This window comes from Podarcis raffonei, chromosome 14 (assembly GCF_027172205.1).
Source record: "Podarcis raffonei isolate rPodRaf1 chromosome 14, rPodRaf1.pri, whole genome shotgun sequence".
Lineage (NCBI taxonomy): Eukaryota > Metazoa > Chordata > Lepidosauria > Squamata > Lacertidae > Podarcis > Podarcis raffonei.
Genome location: NC_070615.1, coordinates 690,806 through 714,484, shown reverse-complemented (window position 1 = coordinate 714,484; position 23,679 = coordinate 690,806). Strand labels below are relative to the sequence as shown.

At 42.8% G+C, this 23,679-nt stretch overlaps 1 protein-coding gene across 3 annotated transcripts in view; it reads right to left on the bottom strand.

Annotated features, from left to right (window-relative positions):
• Positions 1-316: 316 nt before the first annotated feature.
• CIB2 (calcium and integrin binding family member 2) overlaps positions 317-23,679 on the bottom strand; it is a 56,564-nt gene continuing 33,201 nt past the window's right edge. For 2 of the 3 annotated variants that reach the window (XM_053364988.1, XM_053364985.1), the window contains 3 exons: positions 7,950-8,097; positions 5,381-6,356; positions 317-1,434 (listed from right to left, as the gene is read on the bottom strand). In XM_053364988.1, coding sequence (XP_053220963.1) covers positions 6,124-6,356; positions 7,950-8,097 — 381 coding nt within the window. In that variant the 3' untranslated portion in view covers positions 317-1,434; positions 5,381-6,123. The remainder of the gene's footprint in view (positions 1,435-5,380; positions 6,357-7,949; positions 8,098-23,679) is intronic. The other variant, XM_053364986.1, reaches the window with a different exon arrangement.

Here is a 23,679-nt window from a genome sequence, read left to right as displayed (position 1 = left end):
GCTTAACACACATGGCAGTGTGGTGCAGTGGTTAAAGTGTTGGACTAAGACCAGGGAGAGACCAGGGTTCAAATCTCCACTAAGCCACAAAACTCATTGGGTAACCTTGGGCCAGTCACTGCCTCTCTGCCTAACCTACCTCACAGGGTTGTTGTGGGGAATAAATGAGGGGGGAAAGAACCATCTACGCTACCTTGAGCAACTTGGATAAAAAATGTGGGATATAAATGCAATGAATGAATATTAAAGCTCCTATTCCAGAACTAATTTCAGAAATCATTCTCGTTATACCAGGCCAAAAAACCACCAAGAAGAATAAAATCAGTAGTAGTTTAATCATGGACAACTTGGATACAGAAGCCACAAATATGTATCAGAGCCCTTCTATAAGACTGTTAGAGAACAGTTATTGTACATGTGTGATTGTCATCCTGCCCCAGTTTTCAGCCAAGACTGGGCATGAAAAGAAAAGGAAGGAAGCTGGTTTTGTAGAGAGGGTATGAGAGCCAAGAGTCAGGGGTTGCTGCCATGCATTTGAGGAGGAAGACTGCATAGCTGGCTTTCTTTAAAAAGCAGGAGATGTCCTTATTCTTGGTGATGTACTTCCTCTTTACTTTTTCATGAGTATATTCTTGGCTTCATCTTGTGTGTGTGGTTGTTGTTGTTTTGCAATATGTCAGAATTATTGAATTGAATATGAAACTAAATAAGACCCTCATTGGATGCCAGCAAGATGATTCAAAAAGAGTCCATTTGAAGAAGAATTGTTTGCTAATACATTACTTTTTTAAAAAAAAAAGATAAATGTTTCAAGTTTCTTCAGGATGTGAGCATCCATACAATACTGGTTGCTTAAGCACCTAAAGCCAGCGCAGTGGCTCCCTGGGCATGGACACCCATCTTCCATGATCACGGATGCAGCCACATCCATCTGTGTCAGGTGACAGCTCCGGACAGACGGTGCTACGCAACGGTGGAGACATCTCCTGTAAGGCCGGTTTTTATGTTTATCCATTACCTTCTGGGAGTCTCTGCTAGATCGCTCTTTCCTTTTTGCTTGGAGGGACAACAATATCAAATCTTTACAAATATAAAAATTGCAGGGAGACACACAGAGCAGCATCTGGTCTGGTTAAAACAATGTGGCCACCCCACAACTTTTCATCTGCCTGCCCCATCACTGGCCAACGGTGAAGGTGGGGGGAGCCAAATATATCCACAGGTTCATTCCAGAGAAACAGCTTCTTCTCTTCGTTACTGTGAAACTCTGAGATTTGTTCACTCCTCTGTTACAGAATTCAGAGGAGGAGGCTGACATGTAGGCCCCCTCCCCCTGCAAACACATGCAGTGCTTGAGATTCAGAGAGGCAGGACAGGCGTCAAATTATTCCCAGCAGCTCAGCCCAACATTTTCAGATTCGTATATGGAAGGTGCTGCAGAGACATAAACAAGATTCAAGGTAACAGCAGAGCAGAAGCATCGCTTTGGAAGAGCTGACAAAGGTGAGATATAAATGCAGTAAATAAATGAAGTACAGACAAAACTCAGGTGTGTGTGTAGTGGATTAAATATTTTGTCACAAATATCTGAACAGTGGGCTCACATCTTGGAGCCCCCCCTTCAAATACTTGCAACACCCCTGGGCAAACAGCGCCTTGAATTGTACAGTGGTACCTTGGGTTAAGAACTTAATTCATTCCGGAGGTCCGTACTTAACCTGAAACTGTTCTTAACCTGAAGCACCACTTTAGCTAATGGGGCCTGCTGCTGCCGCCGCACCACCAGAGCATAATTTCTGTTCTCATCCTGAAGCAAAGTTCTTAACCTGAAGCACTATTTCTGGGTTAGCGGAGTCTGTAACCTGAAGTGTATGTAGCCTGAAGCGTATGTAACCTGAGGTACCACTGTACATGAAAGCAAACTGGAGACTGGTAAAGATCATAGAACCATAGAATTCTGTTGTTGTTTGAATTTATATACCACCCTATACCTGGAGGTCTGAGGGTGGTTCACAGAATTCTAGAATTCTAGAGTTGGAAGGGACCCCGAGGATCATCTAGCCCAACCCCAGCTGTACCAGGTGGGAATTGAACCTGCAACCTTGGCGTTATCAGAGGAGCTGGTGTCAGTCAGTAACTTGGCTGTGCCACTTTCTGCAGTAGCAAAAATAGCTTCCAAGGGCAACCGCATAGCCATGCAATGCAGTAATCAAGCCAGGTTGTTATCAGGGGCTCAGATAACCCTGGGCAAGGCACTGTCGGTCTCTGTTGAAGCTATTGCTGCACCACCTGTCCCAATCCATACAGATCTGTTTTTAAAAAAATAAAAAAGAGTTTTAGCTTCCACAATGATTTATAAAACAATTTCCTGTGGGAAATGTAACCAGTCTTGTAGAACAGAACACTTAAGCCATGGCCAGCTCTGAGTGCTAATGGGTCCATTAAAATACAAGCAGCCTCAAAATGATAACATTTTTTTAAAGTGAAATAAACCTACAGGGATCTAATTTTCTGAACCAGCCACTGCCTCAGTCATTTACAACTTATTCCTACTTCTGGACTCTGTCCAGCACAGACAATTTCCTCTGTCCTGGCCAGCTATTAGAGCAGAGGGATGGGTTGTCATTGGAGTTTTTTTAGTTTTCCTCTTCCGCGCTTAGAGGGAAGGGCTGCAGCTCCAGGGGTGCAGCATCTGCTTTGCATGCAGAAGGTCTCAGGTTCAATCCCCGGACTTTAAACGTCTCCCATCCTTGGAGAACTGCTGCCAGTCTGGGTAGGTCATATGGAGCTAGACAAACAAATTGTTTCATTGTTGTTTTATATTTCCTGTGACCTGTTGTCCACTGTGGATATGGCCAAAATCTGGATTTCCTGCATTGAGCTGGGTTGGGGGTGAACTAGATGACTTACCAGATCCCTCCAGCACTTCTATGCATATCTGCTTTTGCAAAACAAAAGAAAAACAAAAAAGATTTCAAAGAGTGAAATCCTTTCGAAAATATGCACGTAAGAACTTGGAACAGAGAGGCAATCATCATCTGGTAAGTTCCCTGTGCAGTATAAACAAAGGCAGCCCAGATGTACTGAGATGAAGCTGACTAATATTACAAGGAGTAATGAAAGTAACAATATACAGAAGCAGCAGGACAGTAACTCAAAGATACTGGGTTCCTCTGGCGCCAACTCTTCCTCTTTTATGGAGTAATTTAAAACCCTCTGGGATTGTTGTCATTCTCAGAGATAGCGTGCACTTAGGGGGGAGGGATTATAAAGGCCAGTCCAATATTTTGGATGCAAAAGACCAACATATCCACAAAATACATTTAAAGCACATTTAACACGGCTCCCCCACCACAGAGAAAGATTCTTGGGAGGTGTAGTTTACCCCTCACTGGGTTACAATTCCCAGCATCCTTAACAAGCTACAGTTCCCAGGATTCTTTGGGAGACAGCATGTGCTTTAAAAGTGTGTTTAGAATGATTTGATCAACTCTGCCTAGTCAAGCTATCTGTCCAGATTGTGACCCAGAGCCCCTGTGCCAGAAGGCCTACATTTCACAAGCAGCTGGGGGGGGTCAGCAGGTGTTTGGACAGCGCCTCTTTAAAGTGCAGAAGGCTCGCAGGATTGAATCCATGTACCCCAAATGTCTCTGCACACAGAGGAGGCCAATCTAGAACTCTTCACCCTGCCATTTACAGGAATTATCTGCTGTTTCCAAAGTTCAATGGCGAGTGTGGATCCTTATGTCGTCAAACCAACATTCTTGCATGTAATGCAATGGTTTCATCTTCTTATAATTGTACACTATACTATTGTAACCCATCCTAGGACCTCTAGATAGATAATGACAGGAAGACAGAGAGAAGGCAACAATGAATTTAACACAATGAAGTTAGAGTGCTTTCTCCTCCACCCCAATCCTCATCCCATCTCCTTCCATGACTATTTGTTTAATTTACATAGTGCCTTCTGGGCATTGCATCGAGGAAGTTCATTGTTTTAAATAAAGGCCAGCTATTTAATTTAATTTAATAAACATGAATGATGCAAAGCAAGCGAAAGGGCAAGAATCAAATGAGCAAGTTTGGTGATCAGGGTCACTGCATGAGACAGTTCTGGAAAAGGGCAATTAGTCCCGGCTAGATGGGTGGAGGAATCCTCACAGGCTCAAATTAGAGTCAATAATCCTAAGGCTGATCAACCAATAGTTTGATTCAACATAAGGTGCCTTCCTATGATTGGTAGACCTGTATTTCAATCCCAAAGCCCCCTGCAACTGTAGTTCAGTGGAAAGTTGAGTGAATTCTAGAAAGAAGCCTTGCAGCCCCCCAATAAATAAAAAAATGAATAAAATTTGTGCTTATTTGGGTGAAATAAGTTAAAATTTATCAACGGAGATGTGCTACAACTTTCTTGTTTAGCAATGAGCCTAGTTGTTACCACTTAAAAGCAAGTCAAATCAAATATACAAGGGAGCTTTCTTCTTTAAAAAAAAAAAGTATCATAATCCGATTGGTGGTTCTGTTTAATCATACAGTTAGAATATTTAACTTTTATTTTATATGAATATCTTTCTGTTTTTAGTGTATATTCAATGTATGTTACGTAACTCCTAAAATAAGTATCTGTTCCGGTAATGCTGACTATTTCAGTTCCAAAAAGGGAGAGAAGGTGGTATTTGAACCACAGCATTTGATTCATCAATCCTAATTTAATTAAATTTTTTCAACCCAATACACCACTTAAGCAGTAGGAACTGTTTGGGAAAAGGCTGTGCTGAAACTCTGAATCTTGTTATACCTGTAATTGAATTCCCCCATTAAGCAAATCCCAAATAAGAACAAACCCAAACTCCAGTCTTTTGCTACTACCTCTTGGGCAGTCCTGTCTAGTGGGTGGGTCTGCAATGTGCTGCTGCCCCATTGCAGTGATGCTAAATTCCTGGATTTCTTACCTTCACCTCGCAGGAGTAAAACCCTATCTTCAAAAGGAACTTGCAAGTTCCATCTGGAGATATCTGAGCGGTGGCTTTATCCTTTTCCTGTCTCTAGAGTGTTGTGGGGCAGAATGCAGCCAATGGTCTGTAGCCACCATTCTGTGTCCACTCGTGCAAGAACACTAGCAGATGGGTGAGTGTTAATGTTGTGCAAAGAGGAATTCAGTACAGCCGTTGCATTAGGTTAAACCCATTGAACAACCCTTTTCATGATCTATGGCACCACAAAATTGCCAGCAACTTGCTTACGGTAGGTGTTCTCTTGCTCAGCTACATTCCACTGGTGCAAAGCATTTCACCGACACAGTAAGTAGAAATGCTAAGTGATTTTAACTTGGCGCTACATTGGCTACAACCCAGTATCTTCAGGATCCTGGCTGCACCTTCCTTTATGCTCTGCTCCTCCTCTCCACACATCTGCAAACAACGCTACAGAAGCAATGCCCTCATCCCATCCTGAAAGGAAAGCCTGCTCCCATTTGAATCATGGGGAAAGCTGTGGAAAGAAAATTTAAAATTCATGGCATGTAGTTCGCTAAAAGAAAACTATATGAAAATGATGTATAGATGGTATTTAACACCTGTAAAACTTGCTAAGATGTATAAAAACTCATCTAACTTATGTTGGAAATGTAAAGAAAAAGAAGGTACGTTTTTTCATATGTGGTGGACATGCAAAAAGGTAAAAGGCTTCTGGGAAATGATACAATGAAATGAAAAAAATGTTTAAAAATATTAGAAGATGAAGTGCCAAAGAAGCAAAAGAGACTATTTATGTAGGCAACCACAGCTGCCAGAATGCTACTTCCCCAGAAGTGGAAAGAAGAGGACGTCCCAATGAAAGAAGAATGGAAGACTAAGATGATAGACTATACCGAAATGGCAAAATTAACCGTGAAGATCAGGCACCAAGATGAAGGAAAATTTAATCAAGAATGGGGGGAAACTATAGAGTATTTTAAAGAACACTGTAAAAATGTTGAAACATTAGCAGGGTGGTTGTAGCATTTATGAACTAAAGGTAAAATTAGGATGTGAAAATGAATTTGAAATTAAGTGAAGAAAAATAGTTATATGCAAAGAGAATAAAAGGGGGAATAGAAACTGGTGGGTGAGGGGAAGTCAATCAATTCTGGGAGCATTGCAAATGCTTATACGTGTACCTGAGAAAATCAGGTGCTTTGGAAATCATGTTTTCAAAATCAGAAAATCCAAGTTTGCCATCACCGTCCATATCCGCTTCATCGATCACTTTTTCGCAGACCAGGCTCACCTCTTCCTCCGTCAGCTCTTCTTTTGTCAAATTGTTGAGGGTTTTTTCCAGATCAGATTTACAAATGAAGTTGTCTGTGTTAAAATCTGGGCAAGCAAAGATAGGAGAAAACAGGTGGTCGATATGCCTCTTCTCCAAGGACACCGTAAGCCCAAAGGGAACCCCTGGCTGGCAGGTGACTAAAGGATGTGTGAACGTTATCTCAGTCAGGAATATCAGAAGAGCTCTGCTGGACTGAACCATTCATCCAGAATCCTGCCAACAAGATACCTCTGAAAATCCCACCAATGGGGACTGTTTGTCCCCCAGCAACTGGAATTGAGAAGTGGGCATGAAGGTCCCACTCTTAGCCATCACGATTCATGGGTCACATCCAGATCATAATTCAAATCAAATTCAAAGCACATGGGCTTGGGAACCATAGTTTGCCCCCTCACAGCTACAGTTCCCAGGATGCCTGGAGGAAGCCATGTGCATTCAATGTATGTTGTGGCTGTGGCCACAGTTCAGAGCTGAGGAGAGACCATGACTTCACCTGCTTCCTGCCCCTGCACGGCTCCTCATCTGTTTCACGGCCAGGGGAAGGCTCAGGTCTGTGGCCCAGAAGGCTTTACAGCACGGGGGGGGGGGTGTTTCCACAGAGTTTAGAGCTACAGGGGTGACTTTTCCAAGTAACCGTTAAGTGACCATTACAGTCCTCCCCAGTTACTTTACAAAACAGCAGGCCAAGGGGGCGAATTTGGCAGGTGTTGGCTGCTCTACACCAGGTGCTTGCCGATTAATCTTGCAAATGCATAAGAGAATGGCGATTAAAAGGCCATTGCATTGATTTGTTTTATTGTCTTTGGCCCAAGAAGCAGGATTAGCATCAGCCCTATTTAATTATAGAGCTGCAGAATGACATTTAGCATGTTGGGTAATTGTCAGTAAAACAGTCGGCATGGATTTATTTGCAAAAGCTCTGGCATCTGGTAGGTCATTCTGAAATAAAGAAAATAAATCAGAAAGCATTTTTTTAAAAATATAGGGCCCCCACCTCACCCAAAAAACGCTTTGGTGAAATTTAAAAGCAGCTGTTATACTAAATCAATTATATGCTTCTGAGAATGTTGCTTCTCAGAAGCCCAAGGTTGTTGTTTTTTAAAAAAAATTGCAGTTGTTCCATAAGGCAAGAGTGAATGCACCATTTCCAACTACACAGCACCCCCAGGAAGCTGAGGGAATCATAGAGTTGGAAGGGACCCTTGAGGGTCATCTAGTCCAACCCCTGCCATGCAGTTTACCCATGAGATCGCCTTACTTCACATATGCCCCTTCAGCTGCTTCAATCTGTAGAACTGCCAGAGGTGTCGCATAATATTCATTCCGCATTGTAAAAAAATCTGTATCTTAGTGTGGCAGAACCTATACTTTGGAAGTCCCTATCTATTGACCTCAGCCTTCACTGAACTCTTTCCGCGCCTGCTAAAATCTTTTTGTGTAGACAAGCCTACGCTAATATGTAGAACTTTGTTGTGTGTTTTAATCTGTTTCTAATTTATCACTTATTTATTTATTACATTTTTATTTACAATTAAGCAATGTATAAATTTTATTAAATATAAATCTGAAATGGACCAAAACAAAATTCCCTTCCCTTCTGGTTGATGTTCTAACCCAATGCCAATTCCTCTCCTTACCATAGACCTTGAAGGCGTAGATTGCTTTTAGCTCTCGAGGGGCCGTTTCGCTGAGTACAGAGAACATGTCAACAAAGTCATTGAAGCTGAGGCTTCCCTCGTCATCGTCAGAAAAGGAGTGGACAATCCTCTCCCGGAAGGGGTTCTCCTGCAGAAAGACAGAATGCATGAGCAACTTGCAGATTTGCTTCTCTTTTAAAAAGAAACCAAAAAAGGCAGCACTTTAGCTGAAACACTCCTTTAAAAGTCTCTCTGTATCACCCAAAACAAGTGTACAACCAGGGCTTTTTTCCCAGGGGGCACTCAAGGGTACGCAGTACCAGCACCTCTTTTTTGTTGTTAAAAAGTGCGGCACTTACGGTTACAACTTCATGCTGAGTACCGGGACCTATTTTTCTAGGGGGAAAAACACTGTATACAACCTAATACAAAATCCCAATTATAAGTAGAATCATAGAATCATAGAGTTGGAAGAGACCACAGGGGCCATCGAGTCCAACCCCCTGCCAAGCAGGAAACACCATCAGAGCACTCCTGACATATGGTTGTCAAGCCTCTGCTTAAAGACCTCCAAAGAAGGAGACTCCACCACACTCCTTGGCAGCAAATTCCACTGTCGAACAGCTCTTACTGTCAGGAAGTTCTTCCTAATGTTTAGGTGGAATCTTCTTTCTTGTAGTTTGGATCCATTGCTCCGTGTCCGCTTCTCTGGAGCAGCAGAAAACAACCTTTCTCCCTCCTCTATGTGACATCCTTTTATATATTTGAACATGGCTATCATATCACCCCTTAACCTCCTCTTCTCCAGGCTAAACATGCCCAGCTCCCTTAGCCGTTCCTCATAAGGCATCGTTTCCAGGCCTTTGACCATTTTGGTTGCCCTCCTCTGGACACGTTCCAGTTTGTCAGTGTCCTTCTTGAACTGTGGTGCCCAGAACTGGACACAGTACTCCAGGTGAGGTCTAACAGAGCAGAATACAGTGGCACTATTACTTCCCTTGATCTAGATGCTATACTCCTATTGATGCAGCCCAGAATTGCATTGGCTTTTTTAGCTGCCGCGTCACACTGTTGGCTCATGTCAAGTTTGTGGTCCACCAAGACTCCTAGATCCTTTTCACATGTACTGCTCTCAAGCCAGGTGTCACCCATCTTGTATTTGTGCCTCTCATTTTTTTTGCCCAAGTGCAATACTTTACATTTCTCCCTGTTAAAATTCATCTTGTTTGTTTTTGCCCAGTTCTCTAATCTGTCAAGGTCGTTTTGAAGTGTGATCCTGTCCTCTGGGGTGTTAGTAAGAACTCTGAATCCCCACAAGAGATCACTGGTGAAAAGTCCATTTCAACGCTGAGTTTTTCTCAAGCTCCTGCAAATCATTGGTGCTTTTCAACTCCTGAGGAATGACTAGTTGCTCCCAACTACTCGAAAGTATAGACTCTCTGTCTCCCAACCCTCGGCTTGTCTTGGGAGGTGACTTCAGTGCCCAGATTGGCCTTGTTTCCCCACAAAATACAATATTATCTGGAATAAACTTGGAGGACAAACCCGAAATCTGTCAGAGGGCAGCAATGGACACTGGGAAATATCTTTGTGAACTTATAATTAAGCATAACCTTTTGTTATGCAATGGGCATGTTCAAGGGGATCAAGAGGGTTATTCTACTTTTTTTAAAAAAATAATTTTTATTAAGTTTTCCATTTAACAATCCAATCATATCACATTAGTTAATCCGAATTATACCAATACATATCATAAAATCCAAATATTTTGCCGAATTTTTAAATTTTTTGTTGGGGGTACCCATGCTTCGAGTTCAGTAAGGATCCAATCATCTCATATTTCTGCTGCTTTAATGTTCACAAGTCCCATCTTCCAATCTTCTTGTTGTTATCGTTTTTCTTCTTAATAATCTCTGAGTTGTTTCCACAGGCGAGTTGAAGCAAGCATTATTATGTTTGTGTGTGGACTTTCACGCTGATCCAAAAGTCCTATTTGAGCGGCAGGCGCCATTTTGACAGTTCCTTTTTTTAAAAAAAAAAAAATTTTATTGGCTTTTCAACACATATTATAAAACATTACAAACAACAAACACAAACAAACAAACATATAAACATGTATAATTTCATGAATTTTTTTCTTATACCCAATTTCAACGACTTCCCCATACCTCCCTTTTCTGCATCCCTGTTTTAAACTTTTTCAGCAACCCCTGATCCAAATTACTTATAAATTCCTTTCTTCAACCCTTTTCTTTCCTCTTGTCCAATCATTTATCGCTGCAAATCTGCTATGCTTTACCCATGACATTTTAACACTCACTAATTTTGCAACAATTTTTAAGATAAAATTTAAATTTCTTCCAATCTTCTTCCACCGTCTCTTTCCCTTGGTCACGGATTCTGCCCGTCATCTCTGCCAGTCCCATGTAGTCAATCACCTTCGTCTGCCACTCTTCCAGCGTGGGTAGTTCTTGTGTCTTCCAATACTTTGCTAGTAAAACTCTTGCTGCTGTTGTAGCATACATTAAAAACGTCCTATCTTTCTTTGACACCGATTGGCCTACCATGCCCAGGAGAAAAGCCTCTGGTTTCTTATGAAAGGTACACTTAAGCACCTTCTTAATTTCATTATAAATCATTTCCCAAAAGACCTTAATCCTTGGGCACGTCCACCAAAGGTGATAGAAAGTACCTTCAGTTTCATTACATTTCCAACATTTATTATTGGGCAAATGGTAGATTTTTGCAAGCTTGACTGGGGTCATGTACCACCTATAAATCATTTTCATAATATTCTCTCTTAGAGCATTACATGCCGTAAACTTCATTCCGGTGGTCCATAACTGTTCCCAGTCAGCAAACATAATATCATGTCCAATGTCCTGTGCCCATTTAATCATAGCTGATTTAACCGTTTCATCCTGTGTATTCCATTTCAACAGCAAGTTGTACATTCTTGACAGATTCTTAGTATTGGGTTCTAACAATTCTGTTTCTAACTTTGACTTTTCCACCTGGAAGCCAATTTTCCTGTCCTGTTTAAATACTTCATTTATCTGGTAATAATGAAGCCAATCTCTTACTTTAGACTTCAGTTTCTCATAGCTCTGTAGTTTCACATTTCCACCTTCTTGTTCTATAATTTCCCAATATTTTGGCCATTTAGATTCCATATTAAGTTTTTTGACTTCCTTAGCCTCCATTGGTGACAACCACCTAGGGGTTTTATTTTCCAACAGATCTTTATAACGAATCCAAACATTATATAATGCTTTCCTAACAATATGGTTTTTAAAGCCTTTGTGAGTTTTTACCTTGTCATACCATATATATGCGTGCCAACCAAACCTATTATTGAACCCTTCTAAGTCCAAAATGTCTGTGTTCTCAAGAAGTAGCCAGTCTTTCAGCCAGCAAAAAGCTGCTGCTTCATAGTACAGTTTTAAGTCCGGCAGGGCAAACCCCCCTCTTTCTTTTGCATCAGCTAATATCTTAAATTTTATTCTGGGCTTTTTGCCCTGCCAGACAAATCTAGATATATCTTTCTGCCACTTCTTGAAACAGTCCATTCTGTCCACAATCTGCAATGTTTGAAACAAAAACAGCATTCTTGGCAAAACATTCATCTTAATAACAGCAATTCGGCCTAACAAGGAAAGTCTCAGATTTGACCATATTTCTAAATCTTTCTTAATTTCTGTCCAACATTTCTCATAATTATCTTTAAATAAGTTCACATTCTTAGGTGTTAAGTTAACCCCTAGATATTTCACCTTATTTGCTACCATTAATCCAGTTTCACTCTGAAACTTCTCTCTTTCCACCACTGTTAGATTTTCCCCCAGTACCTTTGTTTTTTGTTTGTTTAGCTTAAAACCTGCTACTCGACCAAAAACTTGTATTATCTCCAAGACTCTTTTAGTACTAGTGTCTGGCTCTTGCAAAGTTAGTACTAAATCATCTGCGAACGCTCTCAACTTATATTGTTTAGCTCCGACCTGAATCCCTTTAACCAGCTGGTCCCCTCTAATCATATTTAGTAACACCTCCAGAACAGATATGAAAAGTAATGGAGATATTGGGCACCCCTGTCGTGTCCCTTTTTCAATAGCAATTTCTTCAGTGACCACGTTATTTACAATTAGTTTTGCTTTTTGTTCAGAATAGATTGCACCTATACCATTCTCAAAACCCTGGCCTACCCCCATTCCTTTGAGATTCTTCTTCATAAAACTCCAAGAGATATTGTCAAAGGCTTTCTCAGCGTCCACAAATATTAATACTGCCTTAGTATTAATATTGTTTTCGAGCAACTCCATAATGTCTATTATATTTCTCACATTGTCAGATAAGTGTCTTCCCGGGAGAAAGCCAGCCTGGTCTTTATGAATCTCACCCACCAAAACCCTCTTCAATCTTTTTGCCAAAATGTCTGCAAAAATTTTGTAATCCACATTGAGCAATGATATAGGGCGGTAGTTCTTAATCTGGTTCTTTTCAGTCTCAGATTTTGGTATAATTGTAATATATGCTTCTTTCCACGATTCAGGTGCCTTCTTCCCCTCTAAAATTTCGTTGCAGACTTCCTTAAACGGTTGAATCAACCAATCTTTCAAAACTTTGTAGTATCTGGAAGTCAAGCCATCTGGTCCTGGAGATTTTCCCAATTTCATGTTTTGAATGGCTCCCTCTATTTCTTGCTCAGTTATTTTCTGGTTTAAAATCACTTTACTTTGATCAGATATTTTTTGTAATCCATATTTTTCAAGAAATTCTTCTATCTCTTTTTCATCCACCGGCCCTTGTGCATAAAGTTTTCTGAAATAACTCTGGAAACAGTTTCTAATCTCATTTGGCCTAAAAATGTTCTTTCCTTCAACCTCTAAGCTTGTAACCATATTCAGCTTTTGTCTTTTCTTCAATTGCCATGCCAGAAGTTTCCCACATTTATCTGCCGATTCAAATGTCTTTTGTCTCATTTGCCTTATTTTCCATTCTAGCTCCTGGTTCATCAATTCCATGTACTGTCTCTGATAGAACTTTATTTCTCTTAAAATTTCATGAGACTTTGGCTTTGATCTCAATTTTTTTTCACCTTCTTTTATTTTTTCCAAAATCTTATCTTTCTTTTCATTCTGTCTCATCTTTTTTAAAGTATTCTGCTGTATCAAAAATCCTCGCATAACGGCTTTACTTGCGTCCCAAATTGTTCTTTTCTCCACGTCTGTTTTCAGATTTATCTCAAAATAGTCCTTCATTGTTTTCTGGGCCTTTCTGTACACCTCTTCATCTCTAAATAGGGAGTCATTCATCCTCCATCTGAAAGAACCAGCTGTTGTTATGTTCATTTCCATCTTTACAGCATTATGGTCGGAGCAAGTCTTTGGGCAGATTTCCACTTTTTTTATCTTAGGTGCCATCCCACTAGTTACCCAAATTTGGTCGATTCTCGTCCAGGTCATTTTTGCTTCTGAAAAGAAAGTTCCCTCTCTCTCCAGAGGGTTTCTTGTTCTCCAAATGTCAATCAAGTCCATATTATCTGTCATTTCAAAGAAAGTCTTAGGTAGTCTCCCATCCTTGGAAACCACCTGTCTTAGTGCTTTGTCCATATTTGTAGAGACCACACCATTCATATCCCCCATCATAATTACATTGTAATCCAAATAGTCCATTAGTGTCTCATGCAGTTTCTTGAAAAACTCTGACTTCCCTTCATTCGGAGCATAAATCCCAATTATCAATAATTTTTCTCCTTGGACTTGTATTTCAATTGCCAAATATCTTCCTTGTTCATCTTTAAACATCAACTTAGGGGCCAATTTTTCCTTAGCATAGATCACCACTCCTCTTTTTTTCACTTTGTCTGATGAGATGAATTCCTGTCCCAGTCTTTTATTAACAAGTAATTTTCTATGTATTCTAGTCACGTGGGTTTCTTGTAAACAAATCAAGTCCAATTGTTCCTTTTTTAAAATATGAAAAACCTCACGTCTTTTTCTGGGGAGGTTCAATCCGTTACAATTCCAACTTAAAAATTGTAAAGCCATCTTGTTGTTTACTTAGTTGCTCCTCCAACTGCCCCCAGCAGTTGTTCTTCCTTTGTCGGAGTTTTAAGTCCAAATGTCAGGTTCGAAATGTCAGCTAAATCCTTTACCTCAGTGGTCAGGTCCACCACTTCCTTCACGAGGTCCTCTTCGTTTCTTTCCAGAAATTGTTCTTTGTCTTGCACTGTCTTTATTTTAATTTTTTTCCCTTTGTAATTAAAAGACAAGCCTTGTGGGAACTCCCATCTATATATTATATTGTTCTTCTTCAGCAAAGTGGTCAAGTCCTTGTAGTAAGTTCTCGCTTCCAAGATGTATTTAGGAATATCCTTATAAATCTGCACAAAGGAATTTTCAATCTCAAGAGATCTTTGATATTGTAAACTTAATATTTTGTCTCTCTCCTCCTTAGATCTCAAAGTTATCAGGCAGTCCCTTGGATTCTTTCTGTTTTGTCTTCTGCCCAGTCTAAAGGCCGTAACTATCTTGAATTCCTCCTCTTTCAAGTTTACTTGCCAAAATTCCGAAAATTCTTTTGTGAGGAACTCTGCCAAATTGTCCTGTTCACTTTCTGGGACTGATCTCAATCTCAAATTCCTCTCCTTTCTCTGAAGTTCCAATAAAGACAGGGCCGCCTCATGCTCCTCCAGTTTTTTACAAACTGGTGCTAGCTTTACTTGTGTGGATTCCGCAATGGTTTTTGCCTCTTCAGCAGTCTTACGAATTGCAGCATTTTCCTCAATTAATTTATTTATAGTCTCTGTGTTAGATGTAACACTTTTGGTATTTAGATCTAACTTCTCTGATAACTCTGTCAACTGTTTAGAATTTTCTGTACCTTGCGTAGTCAGAGCTTCTAAGGCCTCATTAATTTTTATTAATGCTTGTGTCACTGGATCCATCACTTTTTCCTGCCCAACTACACCTGCAGGGGCTGAGCCTGATATAGAACCTCTTTTCCTTTGTGCAATTTTTGTTTTAGCTCTTGTTTTTATCTCATCTTCTTGGCCACTCATGTCCCAAGGTCGTTCCCACAGGAATTATTTCCAGATGGAAAACTCCACTGACTTGCTCTTTGCACACTTGTCTTTATGGCTATTTCCCCACAACCCTCTAGAGGGAGCAGCTCACAGTTCAAAACACAAAGAAGCCAAAAGAAAAATGGCTACAAATTTTCCAGTAAATTTCCACTAAAAAGGCTGCCAGTTTGTATCTTCAACCAAACTCTTAACAATAGCAAATAAAGTCCCAACTTTGTATCAATCAAGCAGTACACCAACTTTGTATCTAGTTTCAAATGACAGTTTCCAGTCCCGGTGACTTACTCTTCTTTTAAAGCAGTCCTTTCCCAAGGGTTTAAAACGGCAGAGAAATCTTTTTCCTTTCACCTCTTTCAAACAGGTAATACAAATTCAAATTCTTCCCCCCCGCTCCTGCTGCTAAGGGGGGAAGTTCAAGTTCAATGCCTGGGTTAAATAAAGTAGAATTATCTTCCGTCAAATTGTAGCTTGTATATCGTTGCTTTAGCTGTCATGCAGTCCGGGAAAGGCAGACTTCCTTATTTTAGCTCTTTCCCATTTTCGGCCAAATTTTTAAAATTTCTTGCTTTAAATCCCAAAAACTTTTCAATCCTACTCACAGGTATTTTGTAAATCCAAATGCCAGGAAGGAATCGGCGCTCTCCGTTATGGTGACGCGGCTTCACTCCACGGGCCGGGTAGCGACTCTCAGCACTGCGCTCTCACCCGATGCCGCTCCGGAGCCTTTAAAAAGGCTCCTTCACAGTAACGGGGGGCGCTTAAGGTGCCCACCGAGTCTCCTTGCTCACAGGCTTCCGCGCTTGTGATTTTAGGGGTCCCCGCTTCGCCGTAGCGGTCAGGCCCGAACTCGCGGAGTAGTCTCCCTGAGCGGAGCTCAGCAGGAGACCGCCATTAAACGCTGGCGCCGACCGGAAGTCCTCCCATTTTGACAGTTCCGATGAAATAAAGTCTAAGCGTCTGCTCATTAATTTTCCCAGACCAGTTGCTCCATAAATCAGCCTTTCCAGGGGAATTTTTGCCAAATCAGACGTACAATCCAAACATGATAACAGAACAGTGGCTCGCCTCCCCCTTTGACTGTAAATCGAGGGTTATTTTACTTTTATCTCCCCCAGAGGCTTTATGGTGCTACCATAGATTATATCCTAACATCCAATAATGTGCCAATTGACTGAGACACCTTTAGGATAATTCCCAGAGCTGAAAGTGACCACTTTCCACTTGAGTTATCTCTGACATCATTCGTTTCTCCTGCCTTTCCTTAATTATTGGATGAAACGGAATATCTGATACTTGGAAAGAGGAGGTTAAAATGGAATGCACAGGTCCAAGAAAAAATGATTCAGATTCTGGATTTCATGAATTTGCTTTATTAAAGGGGAAAATGTTGTTAGAAACAGGAAACATAATCAGACTTTATTAGAACATAATCAACCAAATGCGCCCACTGATGTCCACAGCTAGTGAGTAAAAAATAAAAAGTTTCAAAGACAGACTTGGTTTGATAAGGAATGTCAGAATAGCAAAAAAATGCCTATCTTAGAAAATTGAAGTTAAAACATGACAAGCACAATCTTGCTCTACAAGCTGAGGTAGCCCAATTATGATACAATTATAAATTATTACTTAAAAACAAGAAACAAATATATTATGAGCAACAGTGGAAAGCATTGGGAGATGCAGCACTTCAAAAGAACTCACGAAAATTTTGGCATCTCGTTGCCCAAGGTACAAATGGGCTGGGCTACTCGTTAGAAGTATCTGTTCAAGGAAAGGATTGGGTGACGTATTTTACAGGAATATACAGCCCCCACTCTGACTCATCCTCACAAGTTTACTATACTCAGTTATTAGAACTGCCAGAATGGCCAGACATCACACCCAATCAGATTAAGAGGCTAATCGTAAGCCAACTAGCCAATAAAGCTCCAGGAGAAGACATGGTCCCAATGGAGATCTATAAGATAAGACCAGATTTCTGGTCACCCATTTTTGCAAAACTGTTTTCATACATTAACAGCTCAGGTCGCATACCAGAAGGGTGGAAGCTGAGTATAATTGCCCCAATATATAAGGAGAAGAAGAAGAGTTTGGATTTGATATCCCGCCTTTCACTCCCTTTAAGGTGTCTCAAAGCGCCTAACATTCTCCTTTCCCTTCCTCCCCCACAACAAACACTCTGTGAGGTGAGTGGGGTGAGAGACTTCAGAGAAGTGTGATGAGCCCAAGGTCACCCAGCAGCTGCATGTGGAGGAGCGGAGACGCGAACCCGGTTCCCCAGATTACGAGACTACCGCTCTTAACCACTACACCACACTGGCTAGTGGTGATAAGAAAAATCCTGCCAATTATAGACCCATTAGTTTGTTAGATATAGCCTCTAAACTATATGCTCCTTCTTGGGAGACTGGAAGAATGGGCAAATAAGGTGATATCTGAAGCCCAGGCAGGTTTCCAAAGAGGGAAATCCACCAGTGCTTTCTGCTATGTAAATACATCCATAATTTGAAGCAAAAACTATATGTTGCTTTTATCGATCTAAAGTCAGCTTTCGATACGGTTCCTAGACATGCATTGTGGCAGAAATTAGAAAAGACAAATATAGACCGTCATCTATTATTTCTCATCAAAACATTATATACTGACACATCAATAAAAGTAAAGGTGGATCTGGCCGGCCATCTTACTACTAGAATTAAGACCATTACTGGAGTCAAACAGGGATGCATTTTGGTGCCTTTCTTGTTTATTTTTATATTAATGACATGGTTAAAGAACTGGAGGGCCTACGGTTTGCCCCTGTCACAATTCTTGACCAAAAATTCTCAGTCTTAATGCATGCTGATGACCTAGTACTTGTATCTAGAACCCAGGTAGGCCTGAGACGGCTGCTTGCGAAATTAAGTTCATATTGCATGAGGAATGCTTTATCTATAAAATGCGATAAGACACAGGTCATTGTATTTGGGAAGCGTCCCAAAAAGCATGTTTGGTACCTGGATGAACACAACATAAACCAAGTAAATACGTTTAAATATCCGGGATTTGTTTATTCAGAAGCAGCACCTTGGAATATACAGCTCTCCAATATTAAATTTGCAAGCCTTTAAATCAGCAAAAGCTATTTTGAAATTCGCTGTTTGTAAAGGTGGAAATCTGCTTAACCCAGCTCTATCTGTGTATAAAGCCAAATCAATGGCCCAGATTTTATATGGTGCAGAGGTTTGGGGTACCTCAAAGGTCTCTGGTTTGGAACCCCCACAGAATTATTTTTAAGAGTCCTTTTAGGTTTACCCAGAGACATGCAATCTGCCATGGTCAAGTTGGAGACTCGCATGTTGAGCATAGAGAGCCAAATAAATAAAAGAATCCTCTGCTACTGGTTTAGAATTCAACAGATGGACAACGCTAGGCTACCAAAAAAATGCCCGATTGAGCTCTCAAATGGATTACCCCTTAAAAACTGGGTACATCACGCTGCCCAACTGATGGGCAAATATGACCTCTCAGTGACTGAGATCAAATAACTTCCCTTATATTCCCAGAAAAACCTGAATATGATTAGAAGGGACCGTCTGATTAAAGGTATTCAGGTCGGAGCCAAACAATATAAATTGAAAGCTTTTGCAGATGACCTAGTTTTGACGTTACAGGAGCCAGAATCTAGTAGGAAAAGAGTATTAGAATTGATTCAAGAATTTGGTCATGTGGCAGGATTTAAGTTGAACAAGTCAAAAACTAAAGTGCTTGAGAAAATTTTTACACCAATTGAGAAAGAGAGGTTTCAGAAGGAGACAGGTTTAACATTAGTTAAGAAAGTAAAATATTTGGGGGTTAATATGACTGCTAAGAATTTAAATTTATTTAAAGATAACTATGAGAAATGTTAGATAGAAGTGAAAAAAGATTTGGAAATATGGTCAAATTTGAAGCTTTCCCTGTTGGGTCGAATTGCAGCTATAAAGAGGAATGTATTGCCAAAAATGTTATTTCTGTTTCAATCATTGCAAATTTTGGACAAGATTGACTGTTTCAAGAAGTGGCAGAGAGACATTTCCAGATTTGTCTGGCAGGGCAAGAAGCCTAGAATAAAATTTAAAATATTAACTGACGCAAAGGAAAGAGGTGGATTTGCCCTGCCAGACCTTAAACTTTACTATGAATCAGCAGCATTCTGCTGGTTGAAAGACTGGCTGCTTCTTGAGAACACAGACATTTTGGACCTAGAAGGTTTTAACAACGTTTTTGGATGGCATGCATATTTGTGGTACGACAAGGTTAAAGCACATAAAGCATTTAAAAACCATATTGTCAGGAAAGCATTGTTCAATGTCTGGATAAGATACAAAGATTTACTGGAAAATAAAACCCCAAGGTGGTTGCCACCAATGGAAGCGAAGGCTCAGAAAAAGCTCAATACGGAGGCCAAATGGCCGAAATATTGGGAAATATTGGAACAAGAAGGAGACAAATTGAAATTGCAGAGTTTTGAGAAATTAAAAGATAAAGTACGAGACTGGCTTCATTATTATCAAATAAGAGAGGCCTATAATTTGGATTAAAAAATTGGCTTCCAGGTGGAAAAATCAAAATTGGAAACAGAACTGTTAGATCCCAAAACTAAGATACTTTCAAGAATGTATAACTTGCTGTTAAAATGGAATACGCAGGATGAAACGGTTAAATCTGCTATGATCAAATGGGCACAAGATATTGGTCACAACATTATGTTTGCTGACTGGGAACAGTTGTGGACCACCGGTGTCAGGGGACTGCCATCGGAACTAGAGGAGGAGGCGAGGCCCCACAACGATGCTGGAGAGGGGCCAAGCAGGGAGAGAGGCAAGTCTCCTGTTGGGGAAGAAAATCAGCGCTACACCAGGGATAGAGGGGGGCCAATGGGGGAAGCAGAGAGCAGGCTCCGGGACTCTTCACTGGACACCAGCGGGGAGAGCACAGGTCCGCCGCTACCCACGCCCTCCCTGCGCAGAAGACTTCCGCGCAGGGAGAGTAGGAGGAGACTGGGCGTCAAACAACTTTTATGTTGGAAAAGGTTTAAGAAACGCCCACTGACGGATTCTGCCAGCGACTGAACAGCCACGGAGTGGATGGCTGTCCAGCGAGAAATGGTTTAACCAGCCAACATAGCCCAGAGCGGCGGCTATTTATGCACAAGCAACCCCTAAAGCCATTACAGCAATCCGTCAGTCCCTGAAAGTTGCTTGTGCGCAGCGACGGGCAGGGGAGCATAATGAGTCAAACAGGAGAAGCCGGCGCCACGGAGCGAGCAGCTGGAGTGCAGAATCTGGTGGAGAGGAACCGAGATTTAGAACAGCATGTGGCTCTGCTGATGGCGAGGCTGGAAGAACGGAGGGCTCAGGATGCCAAGGTCAGACCCACCCCCATCGCAAGGAAGGTACCGGGGCTGGTGCACAAGTCTGGGGGAAAGCCCCAGGACTACAACGCGTTCCGAACAGAAATAGAGTACGCTTTGGAACTGCAGCATGATGACTTTGTGGATGATGGGGAGAGGGTGGCCTACATTGTGGGGCATCTGGAGGATGGGGCGCAGGAATGGATCAGGCCCCTAATGGCAACGCAAAATGCCGCCTTGAAAGATGTCAGGAAATTTTTTCAGGCGATGGATGCAATGTTTTCAAGCGCAGTGGAGCAAAATGTGGTTCGGCGGCAATTGATAGGGTGCAAGCAGGGGAGCCAATCTGTTAGAGAGTACTGGTCGCGCTTTGCGATGTTAATCCACCGGCTTGGGTGGGATCTGGACGCGGAACCCATTCAGATGTTATTTGAGGAGGGGTTGTCCCCAACGGTCAAGGATGAGCTTTCCCGCGCGCCCCGCCCGCAGTCGATGGACCAGCTGACCAAGGCTGTGCTTGCAATTGGAGCGCAGGAGAAGAGCGAAGGGAGAGGGGAACGTTACCATGACTACCGCATTCCTGAAATGCCGCGACAGCCTCCCCAGCCGGCTGAGCCAATAGAAATAGATGGCGCGTGCGAGGTTTCAAACACCACTGAAGGGCGCAAGAGGGAGGGAAAGGAACCCACAAGAAGTGTTTCCTCTGCCAACGGCCAGGACATTTTGCCAGGGTCTGCCCTCAAAGAAAGGCCTGGCAAGGGATGGTGGGAGCTGTGGGCTGTGAGGGGAAGGAGGAAACGGATCAGGACCAGGGAAACGGCCAAGCTTGGCTGCCAATCAGCGGGGGTGGCAGCCAAGCCAACAACCAATAGAAGTGCCCCAACTAGACCCTCCCAGGGCAGCGATAGCCATAGAAGTGGTGCTAGAACTCCCAAATGGGCACCCAGTCAAGGTGAAGGGGCTGCTGGATTCAGGCAGTTCCTGCAATTTCTTCAGCAAGAGCTTCGCTCTAGAACACCAACTCCACCTGCTGCCTCTGGATTTTCCCTTGCAAGTGACCACCATCGACGGCTGGGAACTTCTGGGAGGGGAGGTGAAGCACCAGACCCCACCAATGAGAATGAGGGTTTCCAGGCACACAGAAACTATTGCCTTTCACGTAGCCACACTGTCAGGACCCCCAATAATACTGGGAATGAGCTGGCTGTCACTGCATGATCCAGTAGTGGCATGGCATCAGCGGACAGTCACCTTTGGGTCAGCTTACTGCTTGGAACACTGCATGGGGGGGGGGAACCCCAAGGATGACAGTGGCCAGGGTGGCGGGAATGGCGGTGGAGTCAAAAGGGAAGGTGCCACCCCAATATGCTGACCTGCAGGAGGTCTTCAGCGAGAAGGAGGCGGATAGACTACCCCCCATAGGCCCTTTGACTGCCAAATCAACCTACTCCCAGGGGCTCAGCTGCCAGTGGGTAAACTGTATGCCATGTTGGACAGGGAGATGCAGGAGTTGCGGGAATTTATTGACAAGAACCTGAAAAGAGGTTTCATAAGAGAATCAAAGGCGGTGGGGGGCAGTCCGGTGTTCTTTGTGGACAAAAAGGATACTAATAAGCCCAGGCTCGTTGTGGACTACCGGGGCGTCAACCTGGTGTCAGAACCAGTGACCTTCCCAATGCCCAGGATTGATGACATTTTAACACGGGTGAGGCAGGGGAAATTTTTTACCAAGCTGGACCTCAGGGGGGCATACAATTTGATCAGGATGAGGGAGGGGGACGAATGGAAAACCACCATGTTCACCCCCCTAGGAGCCTTCGAGTACTTAGTTATGCCCTTCGGATTACAGTCGGGCTCCGCCTGCTTTCAAGCTTTCATGCACCACGTGTTGGGGTCCCTGCTGTACAAAAACTGCGTAGCCTTCTTGGATGACGTCTTAATCTATTCTGACAATGAGAAGCAACATGTCAAAGACGTCAGGGAAGTGCTAAAGAGACTGCAGAAGCACCAGTTGTGGGTCAAGCTGGAAAAATGCCAATTTCACACAAGGGAGGTCGAGTTTCTGGGGTACAAGTTGTCAGACAAGGGCCTAGCTATGGACCCCAGCAAGGTGCAGGCGGTACTGGAATGGAAGGCCCCCAAGACCCGGAAGGACGTGCAGAGGTTCCTAGGGTTCAGCAACTTCTACAGGAAGTTCATCAAGAACTTTGCCCATTTAACAGCACCCATCACAGACTGTCTCAGTAGCAAAAAGAAGTTCGTCTGGACGGAAGGGGCCCAGCAATCCTTTGAAAGCCTGAAGAAAGCGTTCGCGTCGGAAGAGCAGCTCCTGCACGTGGATCTGGAGAAGCCCATGAGGCTAGAGACCGACGCGTCAGACAGGGCCATAGGAGCCGTACTTTTGCAGCCCGGAACCCAGCAAGACTGGAGGCCGTGTGCCTTTTTCTCGAGGAAGCTGAACAAGTCAGAGCCGAACTACATGGTGTATGACCGCGAACTGCTAGCTATCTATGCAGCGTTTCGCCGATGGAGACATCTGTTAATAGGGGCGCGGCACAAGATCCAGTTTTGCACGGATCACAAGAACTTGGAGTACTGGAGGACTGCGCGAGTACTCAACCAGAGACAGATTCGATGGGCACAAGAGTTCTCCAAGTTTTCCTTCGAGATCCGGTATGTGCCGGGAGAGGAGAATGTTAGAGCCAATGCTCTCTCCCGGAAGCCGGAGTACATGGAAGGAGAGGGACTGCCGGAAGCCTGACACATGTTCCCCGAGGACAAATGGGTGTGTGGGGGAGTGTTGGTTGGGAAACGAGAACTAGCCGGTCTCACCAGGGACGACGAGTTCGCCCAAACTAAAATCAGGGAACTACGGGAAGGAAGGGAAAACCATGGAGAGTTTGAAGAAAAGGAAGGGGTACTGTACTATAAGGGAGTGCTGTATGTACCGGGGGAGACCTTGAGGGGAGGGGTACTCAAACAACTCCACGACAACCCAACAGCGGGGCACTTTGGTCAGCACAAGACCATGCTGCTTGTCACCAGGCAGTTCTGGTGGCCAAGGGTAAGGGAAGATGTACGGGAGTACGTACGGGGGTGCGACCGCTGCCAGAGGGCAAAGGGGGAGAGGGCGGCCCCTGCAGGGTTACTGGAACCCTTACCCATGCCGGGAAGACCCTGGGAGGTGGTGTCCATAGATTTTATGACTGATTTGCCCAAATCAAGAGGGAAGACAGCAGTCATGGTAGTAGTCGATCTACTGACAAAAATGT